Source organism: Moschus berezovskii, chromosome 11 (genome assembly GCF_049115385.1).
Source record: "Moschus berezovskii isolate FMDL1 chromosome 11, NW_MosBer_1.0, whole genome shotgun sequence".
In the NCBI taxonomy this organism is placed as follows: domain Eukaryota; kingdom Metazoa; phylum Chordata; class Mammalia; order Artiodactyla; family Moschidae; genus Moschus; species Moschus berezovskii.
In genome coordinates, this window is record NC_142470.1 from 104871999 (window position 1) to 104896065 (window position 24067).

General features: G+C 39.2%; 1 protein-coding gene across 2 annotated transcripts in view; it reads left to right on the forward strand.

Moving 5' to 3' along the window:
* The window catches only part of MGAT4A (alpha-1,3-mannosyl-glycoprotein 4-beta-N-acetylglucosaminyltransferase A), a 123264-nt gene that overhangs the window by 64895 nt on the left and 34302 nt on the right, over positions 1-24067 (forward strand). For both annotated transcript variants that reach the window (XM_055399189.2, XM_055399191.2), the window contains exons 6-8: positions 15822-15868; positions 18337-18450; positions 20611-20686. In XM_055399189.2, the coding sequence (XP_055255164.1) occupies positions 15822-15868; positions 18337-18450; positions 20611-20686 (237 nt within the window). The remainder of the gene's footprint in view (positions 1-15821; positions 15869-18336; positions 18451-20610; positions 20687-24067) is intronic.

Here is a 24067-nt window from a genome sequence, read left to right on the forward strand (position 1 = left end):
TTTTTAAATTAATTTTTATTGAAGTCTCATTGCTTTACAGTGTTGTGTTTCTGCTGTGCAGTAAAGTGAGTCAGTTTTATATATGTGTGTGTGTGTATATTTATATCCCCTCTTTTTTAGATTTTCTTAGACTTGATACTGTTAGTAGCAGATATCTTGAGAATGGGGATTATGGGAAGATACCACTTTATATTCCTTGTAGTTTTATAAAATTAAAAAACTGAAAAAAATGACCGTTTGATTGGGACTGGTCCGTCTAGTCAAAGCTATGGTTTTTCCCGTGGTCATGTATGGATGTGAGAGTTGGACTGTGAAGAAAGCTGATCGCCGAAGAATTGATACTTTTGAACTGTGGTGCTAGAGAAGACTCTTGAGAGTCCCTTGGGCTGCAAGGAGATCCAGCCAGTCCATTTTAGAGGAGATCAATCCTGGGTGTTCATTGGAAGGACTGATACTAAAGCTTAAACTCCAATACTTTGGCCACCTCATGCGACGAGTTGACTCACTGGAAAAGACTCTGATGCTGGGAGGGATTGGGGGCGGGAGGAGACGGGGACGACAGAGAATGAGATGGCTGGATGGCATCACCGACTCGATGGACATGAGTTTGAGTGAACTCCGGGAGTTGGTGATGGACAGGGAGGCCTGGCGTGCTGTGATTCACGGGGTCGCAAAGAGTCAGACATGACTGAGTGACTGAACTGAACTGAGCCTTTGTTGCTGTGTGGGAGCTTTCTCCAGTTGAGGTACATGGGCTTCTCATTGCAGTAGCTTGTCTCACTGGGGAGCATGGGCTCTAGGGTGTGTAGGCTCAGTGGTTGTGAGGTGTGGCTTGGTTGCTCCACGGCATGTGGGATCTTCCCGGACCAAGGATCAAGTCTGTGTCCCCTGCATTGGCAGGTGGATTCTTATTCACTGTACCACCAGGGAAGACCTAAGATTAGAACGTTTTTGCAATGAGCTTGCATTGATTTTTATCGGGAAAAAAGCCTTTAAATTTTAAAACTATAGAATAAAAAACTATCCTTATTCGTTTGAAAAATTGTACTCAGCTTATAGACAGAGATAAACGCTTGCTGTTGTTCAGCTGCTCAGTTGTGTCCGACTCTCTGCAACCCCATGGACTGCAGCACGCCAGGCTTCCCTGTCCTTCACTGTCCCCCGGAATTTGCTCAACTTCATGTTCACTGAGTTGGTGATGCCATCCAGCCATCTCATCCTCTGTCTCCCCCATCTCCTGCTTCAGTCTTTCCCAGCACCAGGGTCTTTTCCAGTGAGTCAGCTCTTTGCATCACGTGACCAAAATATCGGAGCTTCAGCATCAGTCCTTCCAATGAATATTCAGAATTGAGTTCCTTTAGGATTGATTGGTTTGATCTCCTTGCAGTCCAGGAGACTCTCAAGAGTCTTCTCCAGCACTACAGTTCAAAAGCATCAATACTTTGGCACTCAGCCTTCTTTCTGGTCCACCTTTCATATCTGTACATGACTACTAGAAAAAACATTGCTTTGACTGTATGGACCTTTGCTGGCAAAATGACGTCTCTGCTTTTTAATGTGCTGTTTAGGTTTGTATAGCTTTTGAACACTATGAAGATTCAGGACCCTCTTACTGTAGCTGTTTCTCTGATCACTAAGATATAATAATGCTGGGTTTGGAGTCACGTGACCTGTGTTCAGGGTTTGGATTCTGCCACCAAAGCAGGTAGTTTTTTTGGTCAGCCTCAGTTTCTTCATCTTTAAAAGGGGAATAATAATGCCTTTGAGGTCAACACTGTTGCAGGGAGCTACAATGAGATCACACTTTGGGGAGATACTATACCACCAGGAAAGTCCCAGTATAAAATTATTAATCTCCACATTTTTCAACATTGATTAAGAGTTTTCACCTAAGTGTCTGGTAGCCTGGGACTCATTTAATACTATTCCCAAATGCATGTTCTGTGACTCTGACCATGATCTTCATGTAAGATGGTTCCTAACCTAGATCTCTAGCTTCTTCTTGAGTCTCTACTTTCAACTGCTGACTTGATAACATTATTTGACGTATTTTATGGGCAATTCTTAATCTGTCCATAACTAAATTAATCTGGTTTCTCCCAACTGCCTCTCTTCCAGGTTTCTGGTCTGTTTATTAAAGGTTCTTTACATCATAGTGTGGGCTTCCCTTGTGGCTGAACTGGTAAAGAATCCACCTGCAGTGTGGGAGACCTGGGTTTGATCCCTGGGTTCGGAAGATCCCCTGGAGAAGGGAAAGGCTAACCACTCCAGTATTCTGGCCTGGAGAATCCCGTGGACTGTATAGTCCATGCGGTCGCAAAGAGTCGGACACGACTGAGCGACTTTCACTGTCACGTCACATCATAGCGTTAGTAGGTCTGGGCTGTAGTCATTCTGCTGTCAGTTTATTGCATAGACCTTGCATGTTCTTGGTTCCCTTTGTGTTATTCCTCACCCTAAACGTTGCTTCTTCCTTTTTCTTTCTTATTCCTCCTTCAGCTCCCAGCTCATCCCTTTTAGGAAACTTTCCCCTACTCTCCCATTTGAAATTAACCTAGAGTAAATTGGCCAAAGTAAATTTGTGTTTTGCTAACATTTTCAGCTTTTATAAAAGTATGAATTTCCATGGGTCTACTTTAACATGTGAGGAGAAAATTAGAAATGAAAGGACTAGACAAGAATACACGTAGACAGTGAAGAAGATCATAGTCTCTTCATCCTTGTTGGACTTTCTGTTCTTTGTGTTTTTTCCATGAAGTGGGGAACCGTAAGAGGCCCCTTGGGGAAGAAAGGAGAGACAGAAAAGTAATCATTTGCTGTGTTTCTATTTCTTTGCTCCTCTCTGATGATTTTTCCTTAAATGTCCATTGTTTTAATTTGATGAGACATTTCAGAAAATTCAAGGTTTTGAACAGTTGGCTCTTGGTGCATTACTGAGAGTTCACTAACTGCATTCTGCAGTTGCAGGAGGAGTAGAGAGGAATGAATTCCACGTGCTCTGAAGGATCTGTGATGCCAACAAAGGGCGGTATTCCTGTTTTAAGATTGTGTCATTCTTGCTTCCTTTTACTTAGAGTATGATTCTTATTTTTGTATCCCGATGATCTGTGGTTGTCTGTGTGCCTCCTTATTTTTATGTATATATTTTATTATTAATTTATAATATTTCTTATTTCACAATCATTTCTATAATATTATTTCTGTCACCATCATTTCTAACAGAATGTTTTCCTGCAGTATACTCTGAATTTTAGCAAAAAGTAATTTTTCATGCTCCTTCTTATCTTTGGAGAGTTCCCCATTTAATGAATCTTGTTGGAAGAGTGTCTTCCTCCCACTATGGAAACTAAAAAGTGCCAGATATTTGCTTGACCCATTCAGTCATGTGACCTAAGCTCAGCCATGTGGCTGTTCCTTTCCCTGACTTCGGTGGAGCTTCATTTTTTTCAGATGACATGGAAAACCCCTCCAGAACAGGCAGATGGTTAGTTGGTTAGCAGGCCTATGGGCAGGATTTGCAGAGCAGGTAAATTTGTAAATGAAAACAAATTGAATATTAACCAGAGAGAATTGATCCAGGTGCTGTGGGTTTTTATTTTTTGTTCTATATTTTATTTGCAAGGGAAAATTATTTGCTACTTAGTTAATTTTTTTGGTCAGGTAATAGGATTGTATGGTTTAAAAATTATAAATGTGTGTTATATACCTCAAAAAGTCTCTCCTCTAAGGCTGTTCCCCTTGCCTGTTGTTGTTGGATTTTTTTAAAGCTTTTATATTGGACATTAGCCAGTTAACAATGTTGTGATAGTTTCAGGTGGACTGCAGAGGGGCTCAGCCATACATACACATGTATCTGTTCTCCCCCAAAATCCTCTCCTATCCAGGCTACCATATAACATTGAGCAGAGTTCCCTGTGCTGTACAGTAGGTCCTTGTTGGTGATTCATTTTAAACATAGCAGTGTGTATGTGTTCCTCCCAAACTCCCGCCTCCATCCCCCCTACCCCACCCCTGGCAACGGTAAGTTCATTGTCTTAAGTCTGTGAGTGTGTTTCTGTTTTGTAAATACATTCGTTTGTATCATTTCTTCTAGATTCTGCGCATAAGGGGTGTCGTGTGCTGTGCCCTTCTCCATCTGCCTTACTTCACTCAGCACGACGCTCTGTGGGCCCCCTCGCCTGTTACCATGGTTTACCCATTCAGAGAGATTTCATGAGTGTAGGCGGGGGTGTATTATTTTTCTCCCCGTTTCTACATAGATGATATAATACTAACAGATTTTCATATTAGAACAGTAAGAGCTGCTTAGGTTTCTTGTCAGTTTTGATAAAATGCCTTCCTAGAAAGTGGTTCATTTTATAAAAGTTTTAAAATTTGCTTGGTATAGAGTGGAGCAAACTACTTGTTCTTTTTGTGATGATTTCGCCTTAATTTCTTTGTTTATGTGTTTGTATTTGTATGCCCTTCCCCTTTAATGGGTTAGCTAGTGGATATAAACCATCTTTTAGGTTTATTATTTCTCTTTTTTGTTTTCTAATTTATTAATGTCTGCTTTTAACACTATTAATTTTTTTGCTTTTGTTGGTTCCATTTTATACTTTGCAAACATCTTGACGCAGATGCTACACTGATTTATTATTTGCTATTTATTATTTCCTTTCACTGATATAAGAAATAATATAAATTTTCTTTTGAGTACTGTGCTAGCTGTATCCCATAGGTTCTAATGTGAAATGTTTCAATTCTTATTAGTCCATGATTTTTTAAGTTGAAGCTTAGTTTATTTATAGTGTTACAGTTTCAGGTATACAACATAGTGATTCAGTGTTTTGCAGATTATCGCCCATTTAAAGTTATTATAAATGACTATATTCCTTGTATCTATTAATTTCCTACCCCTACCCTGCACCATCTGTGATTTTGGTTTGTGTTTCCTTTTTGACCACGGAGATGACCAAGAGTGTTCTTAAATTTTCTTGTTGGTAGGGGCTTTTTGTTTTTGCATTGGTTATTTTGGGGGGAAGTTTCACATTTCATTTTTAAAACCTATTTTGAAATAATCTTGAACTTGTACGAAAATTGTAGAAGTTATACTGAGTTCCCAGGTACCCTGTAGCTGATCTCCCCAAATGTCAGCATCTTACATGGCCATAATGGATGAAAAGTTTTGAATGAACTTTTGGCCAATGCAATATGTCCCCAAGATAGCTGGTTCCTTTTTTTTTTTTTGGAGAATGGTAATAGAAACCAAGACCTGGGTTCCAGATATGCTCCTTGTTCCCGAGGAATCATTGCTTCTGGTCTTTTCAGTGGCCAGAACTAGAATGTATGCGTATTCATACATGCACAGGCATTCACACACATGTACATCTGTGAACATCCTGGGTGCATCTCTTGGTAGGTACAGCCCAATACCACACGTTTTATTCTAGCCTCCGAACTCATTCCTTAATTTTATCTCCTTTTCTCCAGCGGTGAGAAGTTTGGTCCTCATGATTCATAGTGTATCTACTTACTTGGTATATGCTCAGTTGTGTCCGATTTGCAGCCCCAGGGACTGTATCCCGCCAGGCTTCTCTGACCACGGAACTTTTCAAACAGTACTGGAGCAGGTTGCCATTTCCTACTCCAGGGGATCTTTCCAACCTGGGAATTGAACCCGTGTCCCTTACATCTTCTTCATTGGCAGATGGGTTCTTTGCCACTAGCTCCACCTGGGAACCCCATCTACTTACTTGCTTAACCTACTTAAATCTGTTGATTAAAGTTCATTTTCTCGTTTTCCTCAAGAAAGGTTCATGTGAGGAATTTTTTTTTTTCCTTAAGAGGTTAGGGGAGTAGCATAGTGCTGTTGCTGAAACTAGACAGATGTTATTCCAGGTTTCTTATTTTTTGCTACAAGTACATCATGAGGAACGCTGGACTGGAAGAAGCACAAGCTGGAATCAAGATTGCCGGGAGAAATATCAATAACCTCAGATATGCAGATGACACCACCCTTATGGCAGAAAGTGAAGAGGAACTAAAAAGCCTCTTGATGAAAGTAAAAGAAGAGAGTGAAAAAGTTGACTTAAAGCTCAACATTCAGAAAACTAAGATCACGGCATCTGGTTCCATCACTTCATGGCAAATAGATGGGGAAACAGTGTCAGACTTTTTTTTTTTGGGCTCCAAAATCATTGCAGATGCTGATTGTAGCCATGAAATTAAAAGACGCCTACTCCTTGGAAGGAAAGTTATGACCAACCTAGATAGCATATTAAAAAGTAGAGATATTACTTTGCCAACCAAGGTCCATCTAGTCAAGGCTATGGTTTTTCCAGTGGTCATGTATGGGTGTGAGAGTTGGACTGTGAAGAAAGCTGATTGCCGAAGAATTGATGCTTTTGAACTGTGGTGCTGGAGAAGACTCTTGAGAGTCCCTTGGACTGCAAAGAGATCCAACCAGTCCATCCTAAAGGAGATCAGTCCTGGGTGTTCATTGGAAGGACTGATTGCTAAAGCTGAAACTCCAATACTTTGGCCACCTAAGGCGAAGAGTTGACTCACTGGAAAAGACTCTGATGCTGGGAGGGATTGGGGGCGGGAGGAGAAGGGGACGACAGAGAATGAGATGGCTGGATGGCATCACCGACTCAATGGACATGAGTTTGAGTGAACTCCAGGAGCTGGTGATGGACAGGGAGGCCTGGTGTGCTGTGATTCATGGGTTCGCAAAGAGTCAGACATGACTGAGCGACTGAACTGAACTGAATCCATATTTAGTCTGATTGCCCAAAAAATTCTTTTTCAGTTTTAAAGCCTACTAATTTTGCTATAATATGTCTTGATTTTAACCACTATGTGTGGATCATTTTCCCTGGCACACGATATAGTCTTTAGGTATATAGAGTCAAGTCTTCTTTAATTTCAAGGAAGAACTTTTGGATAGTACCTTTTATTATGAAAACTTTAAGACATACAACAGAATTGATAGAATTTTACAGTAAGTCCTATTTGCATACTACCTAAATTCTACTAATGATTTAGTGTTTTTATTTATCACGTTTCTGTTTATCCATCATTATTTGAACCTTGCCCATTAAAAATTTGGATGGTGGTGTTGAATTTTTCAGAGTTCTTTGTGTATAATGGATTCCATTCCTTTGTCAAATACCTGATTTTGTGACTGTTTCTCCCAATCTGTGGAAGTCTGTGCGTCTTTTTGCCTTGTCTTAGTGAGTACAACTTTTTCATTTTGATGAAGTCTAATTTGTCAATGTTTTCTGTTATGACTGTTGCTCTCCATGACTTAAGGAACCCTTGCCTCCCCCTAAATCATAAAGATTTTCTTCTCTGAAAAATTCACGCTTCAACTTCTGCTTTAGGTCTACAGTCCATCTAGTGGTAATTTTTTGGTCATGTTAAAGTTCACTGTTTTTTTTATGGATGTCATTTACTCTTGTACCAGGTATTGAAACACTTTCCTTTCCCCATTGGATTTCTTTGGTGCTTTGGTTGAAAATCCAGTGATCCTATTTAAGTGTGAGTCTTTTTTTGTTTTATTCCATTGATCTGTGGGTTGATCCTTATACAAACTCCTCACTATCTTAATGACTATAATTTTCAAGTATTGAAGTCAGGTAAGATTAAGTCCTCTAATTCTCTTCTTTTCAGAATTATTTTAGATACTTTAGGTCTTTTGCATTTCTGTATATATTTTAGAATCATTCCAATCATTTCTACTATCTACAATTGCTTCACAACAACTTCAACGGGGTGTGTTTTTCTTTTAAATTAATGAAGAAGTATTTGGTCCTTATTTCTCACCTGTTTTGTGGCTATTGACATAGTTATTTTTGTTCACAGGTTTTGTTGAAGCTCTTCTTTATTTCTTTTATTTTTCCATACTTGCTGTGTTGGCTCCTTCTTTGTGAATCATCATTGAAGGAAATGGCTTTTTTCTCTAGACTCCTGATTTATAGGAGGAGGAGGAACAGGCTAATTGGTGATTTGTTTTAGTTTTTGATCAAAGACCATGCCATTGTAACTGCCACAGAGTCTGGCTGCTTCCTGCAAATAGCTAGTCTTCACGATTCTGCATGTTACCTTGGATTACTGGAATCAAACTAGGTTCCTTTTGAGTGTGAGAATCTTGGTTATTAATTTTGGTTTTACCGAAAATGGAGTTTGCAGTCGTAACTGTTTCTCATTGGTGAGTGTGTGTAATGTCAGTGCTGTGTTCCTGAGTGAACTCCATATGAGTGCTTTAGTCTTCATTGGTTAGACCTTTCAGTGTGCTTTCAGCCAGGATTTCTGACCTGAATGCTTCGGAACTTTCTTCCACCCCAAAGCACCTGACAAGTGCAGTTTCCTCAGAAACAGTGGCCATCGCTAGACTTAACATTTTCTCAAACTAGCATCATTACCTGTTTGTCGTCTTTTTTAATAGAGGCAAAAGAATAGATTTCATTCTAAGTATGCTTTCACTCATTGAACTAGTATTTATTGAAGTACTAAAATGAGGAAGGTACTGGAGGAGATTTTTTAAAAAATCCATTAGACAGTAGATTGTGCCCTTAACTTGTAGTCTGGAATTACACAAGAATAATTTTTTCTCTACCATTTTCTTTTTTTGAAAAATTTGTGTTAGTTATATACGCACAAAGCTAAGTGCATTTAAGTTATATATGCACAAGAGTCCAATAGTTCCTCAAGGTTTATTATACTAAACAGCAATCTCCTATCTGCATTTTTCCCTCCCCCCATTTCCCTTCCTTTCTGTTCCCCATTTCCTCCCGCTCTGAGATCTCCAGCTCACTGGCCATCAGGGAAAGTAGAAATACTTCTTGTTATGCTGTGCAGTTGATTATCATTTTTGATCTTTTCAAAGAACTGACTCTTAGTTTTATTGCCTTTATCATTTCTATATTTTCATTTTATTTTTATTAGTTTTTATTGAAGTATAGGTGAATTATGTTAATGACTGCTGTACAGCAGAGTGACTCAATGATACATATATATATATATGTATATTCTTTTTCACAATCTTTTCCATTATTGGATATAGTGTTCATGCGTTTTGCAGACTTGCTGATGATCTGTCTAGTTGTTAGTTGTTTCTCTTCTTGAATTTAAATCACAGGTAACTGTCTTGGTGCTTCTGAAGTATTTTTGACCTGTAATTTTTTTAGCAGCTAGATTTTAAGATGTTGGGCTTCCCAGGTAGCTCAAACAGTAAAGAATCCGCCTGCGATGTGGGAGACCTGGGTTTGATCCTTGGGTCAGGAAGATCCCCTGGAGAAGGGCTTGGCATCCTACTCCATTATTCTTGCCTGGAGAAGTCCATGGACAGAGGAGCCTGGTGGGCTAAGTCCATGGGGTCACAAAGGGTCGGACACAACTGAGCGACTAACACACACACCTACACACACTTATGCATTGATTATAAATCACACAAATGCTGGTCAGGAAGAATGTGTGTGTGTGTGTGTGTGTATCTATATGTCCTATAAAAGTTGCTTGTAGTTGTTTACCGAAACAATGGTATTAGACAAATCATTGAATGAGGCAAAGCCTCTGCCCAGTGAAACTTACATTGTCAAGAAGGAGAGATAAAAAAGCAAATACATATCAATAATATGTTAGATGGTAGTGAATGCTGGTAGTGAATAATATGTTAGCTGGTAGTGGAGAATAAATCAGAGTGAATAATAAAGGAAGTACCAGGTTGACAAAGGATGGTTTATTTGAGTGATCAGGACCTTCGGGCAAAGACCTGAAGAGTGCAGCAGCTGAACAGTCCACGTGGACTCACAGTGTGTGCAGAGGCCCTGAGGTGAGAGCTCTGCTTGGCACGTTTTGTGAGCCAGCAAGGAGAGGCCTGTGTGACTGGAGCAGAGAAGGCAAGGGGCTCAGCAGTGGGCAGCGGGTGGAGGAGTGGGTTGGCCCAGATCGCTTAGGACTCTCCAGGCCATCATGAGAATGTGACTTTTACCCTTAGTCAGAGAACTGACAAAGTTTTTATTTTTGGTGAAGAGCCACCTGACAAATGTTTTAGGCTTTGAAGGACATTCAGTCTCTGTTGCAACTGCTCAACTCTGCTGTTGTGCCCCCCAAAGAGCCAGAAACAGTATGTAAATAAAAGGTGGGGTTGTGTTCCAGTGAAGTTTTAGTTTATGAAAACAAAAGAGTGGGTCTGTTTTGCAAACTGCTGATGTAGAAAGTCATTTGAGAGCTTCAAGTAGAAAAGACGCCTTACTGGCTTTTTTTTCTTTGAAGGCACTTTCGTTGTTGTTCAGTTGCTCAGTCGTGTCTGACTGTTTGCCACCCCATGGACTGCAGCATGCCAGGCTTCCCTGTCCTTTACCATCTCCCAGAGTTTGCTCAAACTCATATCCATCGAATCAGTGATGCCATCCAACCATGTCATCCTCTGTCATCCCTCTTCTCCTCTTACCCTCAATCTTTCCCAGCATCAGGGTCTTTTCCAATAAGTCACTGTAAAATACTTTAATTGGAAATAATTTTAGAATTACAGGAAAGTTGGAAAAGTGATGCAGAATATCCCCTTCACTGCACTGACTCTAATGTTAATGTCTCACATAGCCACATTCGAATGACTAAGACCAGGAAATTAGGCTTGACATAGTGCTGTTAGCCAAACTGTAGATGTGATTCAGATTCCCTCTTTTCCACCTAAGGCCATTTGTCTGTTCCAGTGTACAGGCCAGGATAGCACGCTGCATTTAGTTGTTCTGTTTCCTTAGTTTCCTCCTATCTGTGACAGCTCTTCAGCCTTTTCTTGTGTTTCACGAACTTGGAGACTTTTCATGAGTTGTTCAGTTGCGTCCAACTCTTTGTGACCCCATATGCAGAGCACGCCAGGTTGCTCTGTCCTCCACTGTCTCCCAGAGTTTGCTCAAATTCATGTCTGTTGAGTCAGTGATGGTATCTAACCATCTCATCCTCTGCCGCCCCCTTCTCCGTCAGTCTTTCCCAGCATCAGGATCTTTTCCAGTGAGTCAGCTCTTCGCATCAGGTGGCCCAAGTATTAGAGCTTCAGCAACAGTCCCTCCAATGAATATTCAGGACTGATTTCCTTTAGGTTGACAGCTTGTCTATTTTAGAAGCTACAAGGTAACTGTGGTACTTGTTACCTTCATTGGTAGATCTGCGATTTATGATGAGCTGCCAATCCCACTGTGGCACATGCCTGTCATTTCAATCCTTTTGTCACTTGTGCACGTTATCTTTCTGGAATTCCCACTGTGTCACCACCCAGCACACGTGCAAGGGCACCGTCCTTTTCTGTGCAGCTGCCAGTTTCCTTTTGGCAAGTCTGTTCTGCACTCTCCAGCTGCTGTCTTCAGGTTTCCCTTCCTGCAGCGTGATCTGGAAATGTCTCCAGGCAAAAGTCAGGACAGTCGTGATGCTCAGTTCTCTCTCGGAGAATCCCACCCTGCACAATCTGCTGTCCACTGCCTGAGAACAACTGGATCATATATTTTGCCCAGCTTTTTAGTTGTTTATTGTTATTGTTCAGTCACTAAGTCGTGTCTGACTCTTTATGACCCCATGGACTGCAGCACACCAGGCTTCCCTGTCCTTCACTATCTCCCGGAGTGTGCTCAGACGCCTGTCCGTTGAGCCAGTTATACTGTCCAGCATCTCATCCTCTGTTGCTCTCTTCTCCTTTTGCCTTCAATCTCTCCCAGAATTAGGGTCTTTTCTAATGAGTCAGCTCTTCATATCAGGTGGCCAAAGCATTGGAGCTTCGGTATCAGTCCTTCCAATGAATATTCAGGGTTGCTTTTCCTTAAGATTGACTGGTTTGATTTCCCAGATTTCCCAGCCAAGAATACTGGAGTGGGTTGCCAGTTCCTTTTTCAGCTGATCTTCCCAACCCAGGGATTGAACCTGCATCTTCTGCATTGGCAGGCAGATTTTTTTTTTTACTACTTAGCCACCAGGGAAGCCCTGTCCATTTGTGATGTCCAGTGTCAAATAAGAATTTATTATTGTTATCCTGCATGCCAAGGAGCCAAAAAAAGTGACCCGTAACTGGAAGAAAATGTAGCCACTAGGAACAAGGACAGAGGACTTCAGCAAAGCTGTGAACGGAATGATGGAGAGCCAGCAGGGGTTATTTAGAAGGTAACTGTAAAAAGTGGCTGATAGCATCCTTATTTCTGTGGCCTATTTTCATTATCACCTGGTGGCCTGTTTGGCTAGTTCAACCTTCCTATCTCACCAGGTATATCTCACCCAGTATAGCATTGCGAGCCCAGCCTTCCTGCTCAGCATCTCATTGATCCCGTACTCCCAGGCTGTACACGTGTATACTAATAATAGTATATTATACCCACTAAAATATATCCAAAATAGAAAAATTTACACTGCGATGTATTCCAGTGGATTATCTTACACATACTCTGTCTAAGGGTTTCCCTTGTGGCTCAGAATCTTCCTGTAATTCAGGAGACCTGGGTTTGATCCCTGGGTCAGGAAGATCCCCTGGAGGATGGCACGGCAACCCACTCCAGTATTCTTGCCTGGAGAATCCCAAGGACAGAGGAGCTTGGTGGGCTACAGCCTATGGTATTGCAAAGAGTCAGACACAACCTAGCAACTGAGCACGCGTGCACTCAGAGTTTGACGATATGGATATGCTATGGATATAAATGTCCCTGCTTATGGTGTAAATATTTGTGGAATGAAGTGAACAGAAAGAAGATAGTAAATTTACATGTGTGTGTGTGTACTAAGTTGCTTTAGTCGTGTCCAGCTATTTGCAACCTGATGGACCATAGCCTGCCAGGCCCCTCTGTCCATATATAAAGGACGTTTGAAAAATGTTCTTTAAACATAAAATCAGTTTTTTAAACACAGTTTTTACCTTCAAGTGATTTAAAATTCAGTCTTTTAAATTTTATGTTCTTTTTGATCTACCGCTTAAAATTTCTTCTTTTTATCCAAGTAGCTGTTTTACAGCTGGTATCTGTTAAAATTCTCTGACATTTGCAACGTTTATTTTTTGTAGGAGGTTGCCTCTAACATTCTGTTTTATTCATTAGACCATTTTAGAAGTATCTTTTTACTCAGACTTCTGTTTCACATATTTGTTCTTTGCAGTATTATAGAACGTAACAGCTATAGCATATTCAAAAGTGATATGATATTTTATATATTAATTGAGTTTAATCAAAAGTTTCTGTGAAATATTTTGACTCTGTTGCAATTTCCTGACTGCCATGACATTTGGCAAATAATTATTTCTTTTTAAATTGGACTTTATAAATTATTGATTTAAGATAAAGATTGGAATTTGTTACTTTCATTTCATTTTATCTATACACTACTGGTAAAGTTGATTCTTAAGCCACGCATATATGTTGATGAATTGTTATGTATGTGTGACTTTACAGTGGTGGATTATCAGTATTAGTGACTTATTTGAACCTGCTTCTGTGCTTCTTAAACTTTTCCTTATATATCCCTAAGAGAAGCTGACCCACAGTTCAGTATGCACAGTCTGAAATCCTTCTTTATCTACATTTATCTTTATTCTTGGTTTTATGTTTTTGATTTTTATTTGGAATTCACATAACATACAATTTACCTATTTAAAGTCAGAGTTCTGTAGCCATCATCTCAATCAATTTTAGAAGATTTTTTATCACCTAAAAAAGAAATTATGTGCCCCTTAGCCATTACTCATTAATACTGCTTTCCCTCTAGGCTTAGACACTAATTAGTAGACCACTAATCTATTTTCTGTCTCTGTAGATTTTTTTTTTTAATTCTGGACAGTTTTTAAAAGTACAGTTATGAACTGTGTGTGGTCCTTTGTGACTGGCTTCTCTCACTTAGCATAGTGTCTTCAGGGTTCATCATGTTTCAGTATGTATTTATACATCTTTTGGTTTTAATTGAAAAATAATAATTTTGCTGAACCATAAAAAAGACTTGGTATTCCAAGCGGGGGAAGGAATGCTCTTTCTTCTTTTCAGTGTATGTCCAGTCTTTTCCCCCACCGATCTCAGTCAAATCATATATCACTTACATACCCTTGGAATAAACGGATTTCAGCCATAGATTCAGAGATACGTTCTGATAGTTGGGTGACAGTGTTACCTTTTAAAAAGTCTTCATATGGGACTTCCCTGGCAGTATAGTGGTTAAGACTTTACCTTCCAGTGTAGGAGGTGTGGGTTTGATTCCTGGTCAGGGAGCTAGATCCCACAAAGCCTCTCAACTTAGACTAAAACAACAAAACAGAAGCCGTATGTAACAAATTCAATAAAGACTTTAAAATGGTCCACATAAAAAATAAATCTTAAAAAAAAAATCTCCATAGACCTTTATAAAAAAGATTTCAGGAAAAAGGTTCTTTAAATTTAATGCAATGAAGCCTCCAAAATCTCAGAGGCTATATAGTCCTTTAAATGAATCTTTTGCTACTTAAATGTGAGTTAATATGCAACATAAGGGTTATGTGTACTGTTAGATATGGATCACTTGCATTTTATATTTTATTATACATTGCATGATAGATCTGTGTTCATATAAGCCTATTCTCCTTGGCCAGCCTCTTGGACAGACTCCTGGGATAGGGAGCTGCTCTTCTTTGTCTTGTATTCCCATTTCCTTGGATAGGCAAATCACTGGCTCTTAATAAATGCTTATCAAACTGAATTTCGGGTATTAGTAAACTCACTAAAGGTTGTACAAACCAGAATTGGTTGTGTTCTCCAAAATCATAGCCTGCTGAGTGGTGAGATGTGCTTGGGTTTGTGTAGGGGAAGGGTGGAGGGTTTTGAGTTGTGTGTTAGTTGTATTCCCATAATTCTTTGTTAAGAATTTGGAGGCTGTGTTCTTAATAAGTTGCCTCACTCTTATGTCTTTAACAGTAAAATAGGAGTTACTTTCAATGAACAGAAATTACAGTTGAAATATTTTTTCAAAAAGACGTCCCCTGAAAACTCAGTGGTTTTGTAATATCCAGGCTTAAAGTTTTATCTTTTTTGGTGTGTTTTGTTTTCCTCAAGTATGAAGTGTTTTGGCAGTCTTTGTGCCATAGCTCATACTATATATATCATTGACTCCTTTTAACAGTTGAGCATTTTAAGCTGTCACTGTAGTTAAAATTGTTTGGCAGTATTGGCTGTCCGCTTGTATATAATTTAGAAGTTGACAGGTTTGTTAAACTTTTTTTTCTGATTTGTTCACACGCTGTTGACTTGGATTCTCATTATCAGCCTAAAAATAAAATAATAACAGTAATAAAGAATAACACAGCTTTTTATTACATAGCTTTATCATTTAATGTCATAGTCTCTGAGATATTATTTCCTCCCACCCTTTTTTCTTTTAAATAGGATAGGAAACTGAAGCTCAGCATAGTGACTAGATTACATAGTCCAGTAGCTTGGGAGACAGATCTTGAACCTAGATTTTACAATTCCAAGTGGAAATTCTTTCCTTATTGCATGCTGTGTCTGGTGTTTATTCACTACTTATAGTTTGGATGTTGCAGAAGTAGAAATAGTTTCTGTGCTCACTTTTTTCTACTGAATTGAATGGAGACAGAGACAATTGAAAGCAATAAAAACTTAAGAGTCTGCTTATTGTTTTGGTAAGTCCTCAGTGTTATATGGCAGGGCCATAAAGTAGAGTACAACTTATGCAAATCCCATAAGTTGTCTGAAAATTTCATGTTTCCAATGAATGTTTTAATCATTTATTTAATTTTAAGTTCAGATTTAAAAGTTAAATATGAAATAAAGATATAAAAACATAGAAACATGAATGTTGGTGTAATTTTTTTTTTTCTTTCCCAGACAGATACTGATTATGTAAATGGTGTTGTAGCCAACCTGGAGAAAGAGTAAGTTCTTAATTATGGAATTAAAAATATTTTAGTTACTATGATCTCTTGCTTTTTGTGAAAAGAAAATGCCTTCTTTTATAGTTCATTTTTCTGTGGAGTTCAGTGTTCATTAGAACACCTACCACTGGTCTTTTATATGTAAATTATCATAAAGTATACACATGGATATCAGGTTACTTGATGGGATACATTGGTGTATTTCATTATAGAAAAGACTCGAATGTCATATATAACACTATCAAATAACTATCTTTAACCTTGAAGACAGTGAGTAGAGACAGAGGCAACATTTAAAAAAACTAAGATCATGGCACTTGGCCCAACTACTTTATGGCAAATAGAAGGGGGAAAAGTGGGGGTAGTGAGAGACTTTATTTTCTTTGGCTCCAAAATCACTGCAGTTGGTGACTGCAGCCATGAAATTAAAAGACACTTGCTCCTTGGAAGAAAAGCTGTGACAAATCTAGGCAGCATATTAGAAAGCAGAGACATCGCTTTGCCGACAAAGGTCCATCTAGTCAAAGCTGTGGTTTTTCCAGTGGTCATGTATGAATGTGAGAATTGGACCATAAAGACGGCTGAGTGCTAAAGAATTCATGCCTTGGATCTGTGGTGCTGGAGAAGACTCTTGAGAGTCCCTTGGACTGCAGGAAAATGAAACCAGTCAACCCTAAAAGAAATCAACCCCAAATATTCATTGGAAGGACTGTTGCTGAAGCTCCAATACTTTGACCACCTAATGCAAAGAGCCGGCTTACTAGAAAAGACCCTGATGCTGGAAAAGATGAAAGGCAAAAGGAGAAGGAGGTGGCAGAGGGTGAGATGGTTAGATAGCATCACTGACTTAACACACATGAACTTGAGGCAAACTTCAGGAGATAATGGAGGACAGAGGAGCCTGGTATGCTACAGTCCATGGAGTCACAAAGAGTTGGACACGACTTAGCGACTGAATAACAATGACACTCAGTGAGATCCCTTAAATCTTTCACCCTCTGTTTACCAAGAGGAAAATTTTCTGCTGTCAGGGTAGCTAGTCAGGGAGCAGTTTCAAACCTCAATGCTAAATAATGCCTAAAAATATGCAAAGGTTTATTAATAGTTTATTGTGAGTGGAGCACATAGCAGGTAATAGGTGGACAGCTTAGTAAGTTGCAGATACCATTGTTGTTCAGTCACTGAGTCATGTCCGACTCTTTGCAACTCCATGCACTGCAGCACACCAGGGTTCCCTGTCCTCTACTATCTCCCTGAGTTTACTCAAAGTCCTGTCCATTGAGTTGGTGATGCTATCCGACTCATCATCGCCAATACCAATACCATTAGTTTGTATAATACTGCCGTTGTAGATTTCATAATGATATCATAAAATTAGTCCTGCTATGGGTTTCTTGATTGAAATGTATCTGTTGTTGCCCCCAAAAGACATATTTTTTATGTAAATTAGGCAAGACAAAAGAGAAGCCAAAGAGTTTGCCAACTCTAGGATAATGTGGCTCTATCTTTGTCAGTATGCTAAAACCAGAGATTTTTACAAACATATGCATAGTTCAGGATTAAACTGTGCATTTGTGAGATTTTCCCTCAATTGCTCAATTTCTTGGCAGCCTTCGTACAAGCACAAATTGGTGTAGAATCCTTACATATAGGCACCAGGCAGTCATTGGTCTCCCTTCCCACAGACCACATGGGCAGGTCTGAGGGGCTTCTGCAAGGATTCTGCTGGTTCCTTTCTTCTCAGTGCGCAAGAAACCAAGCCCAGGAGAAAGGGCGGTGAAGCACCAGGAACCTTGTGTAAAGGCAGGTAGTTGTATTTCGTGGAGATTTGCAAACCTGAAGTAAGGAAGAAGGCAGATGCAAAGCAAATTACATGTGAATCAGTGAAGATGGATTTTAAAAACTTTAGAACAAATTTTCCTATTCTTGCACAACCTGCAGACATCGAGACATAGCTTGATGTACCCTCACAGGACAAGATCACCCCCAGGTGAGAAATACTATTTTAAAATGACATACAGTCTGTATCCCACAACTTCCTGAAAGTGAAAATGAAAAAAACTGGTTTTGCTAATATATATGTATATATATGTATATTGGTATGCATACACATTCATTAGGTTGTTTTTTTTTTTTCTTATTTTCTGTGGCACCTTGATTGCTTTTTAAGAATTCTGATTTTTTTAGGACTTCAGTCCCTGAAGTTGGCCTAGAATTTCTCTGCTACTCTAAGGATGTTAGTATTTTTACTCTGTTTGAAGCATGATTTAAAAAAAAAAAAACAACCTCTACTATTGAAAAAATCTGTATTCTCTAGCAATGAATCAATGATGAGCTGCTTTACTTAACACATTTTGACTATAGCAGTATACTTTATTGGTGTATTTTTCTGTTAAATACCTAAGTTGGTCATTAAGTTATAAAATCCCACAGAACTTCTATAATTCAGCCAACCTTTCTCATGACAGATTTTCTAAAGAAATCAGTTCTGGCTTGGTGGAAATAATATCACCTCCTGAAAGCTATTATCCTGACCTGACAAACTTAAAGGAGACATTTGGAGATTCTAAAGAGAGAGTAAGGTGAGCCTGTGGTGTTTAAAATCTCCCACCTTTGTGAGTATAATATGTAATAACTGTCATCCTTGTTTATCAAAACTTTACTCATTTTGAAAGTGAAAGTCACTCAGTTGTGTCCAGACTCTTTGCAGCCCCATGAACTATAACCTGGCTCCTCTATCCTTGGAATTCTTCAGGCAAGAATACTGGAGTGGGTAGCCATTCCCTTCTCCAGGGGATCTTCCCAATCCAGGGATGGAACCCTAATTCGTAAGAGCTAAATGGTGTTCATTGGAAGGACTGATTCTAAAACTGAAACTCCAATACTTTGGCCACCTCATGCGACGGGTTGACTCACTGGAAAAGACTCTGATGCTGGGAGGGATTAGGGGCGGGAGGAGACGGGGACGACAGAGAATGAGATGGATGGATGGCATCACCAACTCGATGGACATGAATTTGAGTGAACTCCGGGAGTTGGTGATGGACAGGGAGGCCTGGCGTGCTGTGATTCATGGGGTCGCAAAGAGTCAGACACGACTGAGCGACTGAACTGAACTGAATGCCTTTTTGACTATTTGGTTGGAAATTCTTTGGAGTTCCTGATGAGAGGTTGAATTTGGTCAACCTAATGAATTTTGTAACCGTGCTACTCTGTGCTGTTATAATTTTTCTTAAGAGTGTATTCAATATAACTCAAAAGTTAGTCCAGATAGAAATCTCATGTCTGTATGAAACTTAAATGAGAACTGATTCAATAAAAGTGATAAAAACAATAATAGTCTTCTGCAGAATCATATTGCAATAAAATAGCCCATTAATTTATTTATCTCTAAATCTCTAACACTGAAGGAGTTAAAAGCTTTCCTTGTGTTGTTGTTAAAGTAAGAGATGTTAGCATCATTTTTGGATTGTCTATAAACGGTAACCCACTCCAGTATTCTTGCCTGGAGAATCCCATGGACGGAGAAGCCTGGTAGGCTACAGTCCACGGGGTCGCAAAGAGTCAGACACGACTGAGCGATGGGACGGACGGATAACCAGAAAAAAGGACAAAAATAGTGTTTGGGGAAGAGATTTATTGTATTTTTTGAGTCGTTAATTTGTCACAAAGACAGATATGTATCTATAATTGGTTAATTGTCTCTCAATGAATATGTTACTTAAAACATTTAGGATTGAGTTTGTTTAAAAAAAAAAAAAACCCAGTGAATAGACTCATTAAATTCAGAACAGCTTATAAGGCATTTTCTGGAGAAGTTTACTTAGTGGTTCAGAGCTTTAGTTCTATTGTGTGTGTGTGTTTTTCTAACTGGCTTTTAAAAAACCACTTCTCTTTATTCAGCATTGGTCAGTGTGTTTCTGTAGGCTACCAAGAATTCACCAAAAGGACCTAACATTGTAAGTTTTAATACAATGTTTTAGATTTTTTAAAAAAACTTTTACCTATATATGAAGCACTAGTTCTTAGAGACATTAAGATATTACTGAAAAAGGGGCCTGTCATCAAGAAAATTTGGAAAATATTGAATTAAAAACTTTTTTCAACAGACGCTATTTACTGCTGAATGTTTCAATGCTTTTAATATGTTAATGTGTCTCTAGAAAAGAAATATATGTCCTTCCCAAACTTACAAGACATTAGACTCCTTTTTCCCTCAGGACATCTTGAGGATTAGTGTTTTTGAGAATGTATTTTGATAAAGCGTTCTTAAAGAAAAGTGAATTCTCTTGCACTCTTTCCTAAGTGGATACACCGTGTATGTGTGGTTCCATCCCTTTATTTATCTGTCTACCTATCTATCTAATGTATGACTATTGTTTAGTTGCTAAGTCATGTCTGACTCTGTGACCCTATGGAGCCCCCCAGGCTCCTCTGTCCATGGGCTTTCCCAGGCAAGAATACTGGAGCGGGTTGCTATTTCCTTCTCCAAGGGATCTTCCTAATCCAGGGATCAAACCCATGTCTCCTGCATTGCCAAGCAGATTCTTTACCACTGAGCCACCAGGGAATCCAATCTATAACTGTACATTTTGTATAATATCATATTATCATATATACAATATATGTGATATATATTGCATATATTAAAACATTCGTATATATTATAAAATATACATCTAAGTTTATTTTGCTAACTTTGAGTCTGATTCCTAACTTATTTTTGAACATTTTTATTTCAGATGGAGAACAAAGCAAAACCTAGATTATTGTTTTCTGATGATGTATGCTCAGGAAAAAGGCACATACTATATCCAGGTAAGTTTTTCCTTTAGTGTTTTTTTTCACATTTTTTTAAAGAAAAAGTAATATCAAGGGTATATTTTCATTAAAATGAAGTTTCAAAAACATGAGTCCTCTAAAATGTTTAAGATGATGACAGTGTACCAGAGCAGAAGGGTCAGTCACATCACTAAGAGCGTGGGCTCTGCAGCTGCACTCCCCGGTTTATCTCGTAATGATTTAGTGGTCTTAAGGCAGATAGTTGTTTTGTGCAGTAATACGTTTACATTTGAGTTCAGGATTATAAAGTCAACATCTATTGTAATGTTCTTGGCTGTAGAATCCTATGGACAGCAGGGCCTGGCGGGCTACAGTCCATGGGGCTGCAAAGAGGCGGACATGACTGAGTGACTAACACAGACACACACACACACACGCACACACACACATGTGCAACTTTCAGTAGCATGGCTAAAACAGTGAGTCCATCGTGATGCAGATTTTCAGTGAGCCAGGTGGGCAACAGCTTAAGTAACTGTAGGAAGCTCTTATTTCTTCCAAGTGTTCTTCAGTTAATACTTTAGCTTAAATTCTGCATTGGGATTTCACTTCTTCAGTCAGATGTCTTTATCCCTGTTCAAAATGCAGATACCCCTGAGAGGTATATAGCACATGAAGTGTGTCAGGTTTTTGTTTTTCAGTATAAGTTTATTGGGTGCTGGGAGGATGTGTGGATAAGAGTGGCAAGAAGCAGCCCTGAGTCCCTGAATTAGGAAGGAAATGGTTGGGCGGCTGCTGGCAGGGACTTGGGAGGGAAAGAAAGATGGAAGGAAAGGGGCTGGCGTCACGTGGAAAGGCGGACTTCTTGAGGGCAGACTCTTTGTCTCTTGTGATGCTGTACCTTGGGCCAGCTGTGTTCAAGTGGGCATGAACCCTTCCTTGAGTCACAGGATGAAAAACAGAAATGGTGATAGGGTATGACGTGTCTATTACAGGACACAACAGCTGTGTGTATAAAAACACGGTATCCTAGATATAGGTAGTGCGTTTCCTCCAAATGCTTCAGAGAAGTCTGATTTTAAAATAATAATAATTTTGAAGCAGTTTAACATATCCCCAATATTATTGTGGGCTTCCCTTGTGGCTCAGACAGTAAAGAATCTGCAATGTGGGTAACCTGGATTCAATCTCTGGGCAGGAAGATCCCCGGGAGAAGGAAATGGCAACCCACTCCAGTATTCTTGCCTGGGGGAAATCCCATGGACAGAGGAGCCTGAAGAGCTGTGGTCCATGGGGTCTCAAAGAGTAGGACACGACTGAGCAACTAATACACACACACACAATATTATTGTGGTTGAACCTTGCTGTTTGTTCAAGGCCCAGTATATAATTATTTACATTGTGGTCAAGAACGTTATACACAGCATTAAAAAGTGCAGCTGTATTATTTTTGAAATTTGTTTTCAGTTTTCTTCCAGGGGAAGAATTAATGGAACCAATAAAGCTCTTGGGAGGGAATGTAGGAAAAGTTCATGTTTAAGAAATTGAGCAAAGGACAGGGTTAAGAAAGAGGGTGGTAAGGAAAATTTCCCCTAAGTAAGGTCAATATATGAGATATTACAGTATTATATGAGATATTATAACAATAACTGCTGTGCACTAACATTTATTGGACACTTATCCTGTCAGGCATTATTTTTTATGCTTCATGCTTTCCACATATTAACTCATTTGGTATAACCCTTTTTATAACAGGAATGTGCTGTACATACTGTATCAAAGTGTGTTTTGCTGTCACTTAATGTACAATTGTTGTTTAGTCGCTCAGTCAGGTCTTAACTCTTTTGTGACCCTGTGGACTGTAGCCCACTGACAGGCTGCTCTGTCCATGGGATTTTCCAGGCTGGCGTGGGTTGCCATTTCCTTCTCCAGGGGATCTTCCCGACCCAGGTATCCAACCTATGTCTTCTGCGTTGGCAGGCAGATTCTTTACCTCTGAGCCACCAGGGAAGTTAACGTGCTATAGAGACCTTTTCTGAGGCATAATTTTTGGACAAATAGGGTAATTTTTAGAATGTCCAGTAGGTCTATCTTAGACTCAGTGGTTACTCTGTGGTCATCACAGATGTACATCTAAAGGGAAAAGAAAATGCCACCTGCCTTACTGCTTTGCTTGTGGCTTGTAACGAAGTTTTCCATGACAGCAGCAAACCCGGATTCATAAAGTGCTCTATTGCAAATGACTTGGACTTGAAGACAGTCTTCTGGAAAACTGTTCTGTGATGCAGACACTTCGTAGGTGGTACTGCATCGTTCTTCCTGTATCACATCATGACGCACAGTGTCAGCTTGTCCCACTTTTAGTGATGCTGAGATTTAATCCATGGGTGTAGGGGTGTCAGTCTCATCTCTCCTTTATTAAAAAGCTACCCAGCAGCCATTTCTTGCACGGTTTGAGCTTCTGTAATTATTTTCCCCCAGATTGCTTTTTTTATTAGAGGTTGCCAACTGGTAATTTTCTAATTCTATAAATTGTATTGTTTTTATAAATAGAGCTCTTCTGTAAAAGAACTCTCCTTTCTTAACTGTTTGGTGATGTTGAAAAATAGTTTATAAAGGAAAAGAAGATTAAATGCTTGATTCTTTCTCTTTATTAATTTTTAAGTTGACACCTTGGCAGTCTGCAGTGGTGACCATTTTTAAAGTATTGTTGTGAACTCATGGATTTTTAAAACTAGATTTGGTTTGCCTCAGTCTTTCAATCATTATTTCTATGTTCATTTATTTATTTATTTGGCTCCACCAGTCTTAGCTGTGGCACATGACAACTTTTAGTTGTGGGCATGCAGGATCTAGTTTCCTGACCAGAGATCAGACCTGAACCCCCTGCATTGAGATCACGAAGTCTTAGCCACTGGACCACCAGGGAAATCTCTGCAATCATTATTGATATTGATGTTTATATTGGCCCTTCCTAAGCCAGTGAGAATTTCTTCAAATGGGCTCTTGTATTCTTTTCATGTAAGCCCAGTAATCACTTGGATCACTTCCTTATTGACTGGCACATCTTGCACATTTCCTGTCCCAGATGTAGAACCAGCCATTTCTTTAAGGAGTCCTGTTTGTTTTAGAGGTAGACAGTATTTAGAACCACAGTCTGTACACTGGAGATGCTCATGGCTACTGTCTTTGCTTCTAGGTGTTTTAGTAAGGAAAGGAACATCTGATTTCTCAGAGGACAAAAAATCACATTTATATTGATAATCCCAATTCAAGTGTAAGATTATAATATTTTTATTTAACTTTTTTGAATTTTATGTATATTATTTTCTCTTATATTCAAAGCTTTGGTTTTAGTAAAATTATCTAAATAACATCATTCTTTTATTCTGTAGTACACCTAGAATGGGCTTTTCT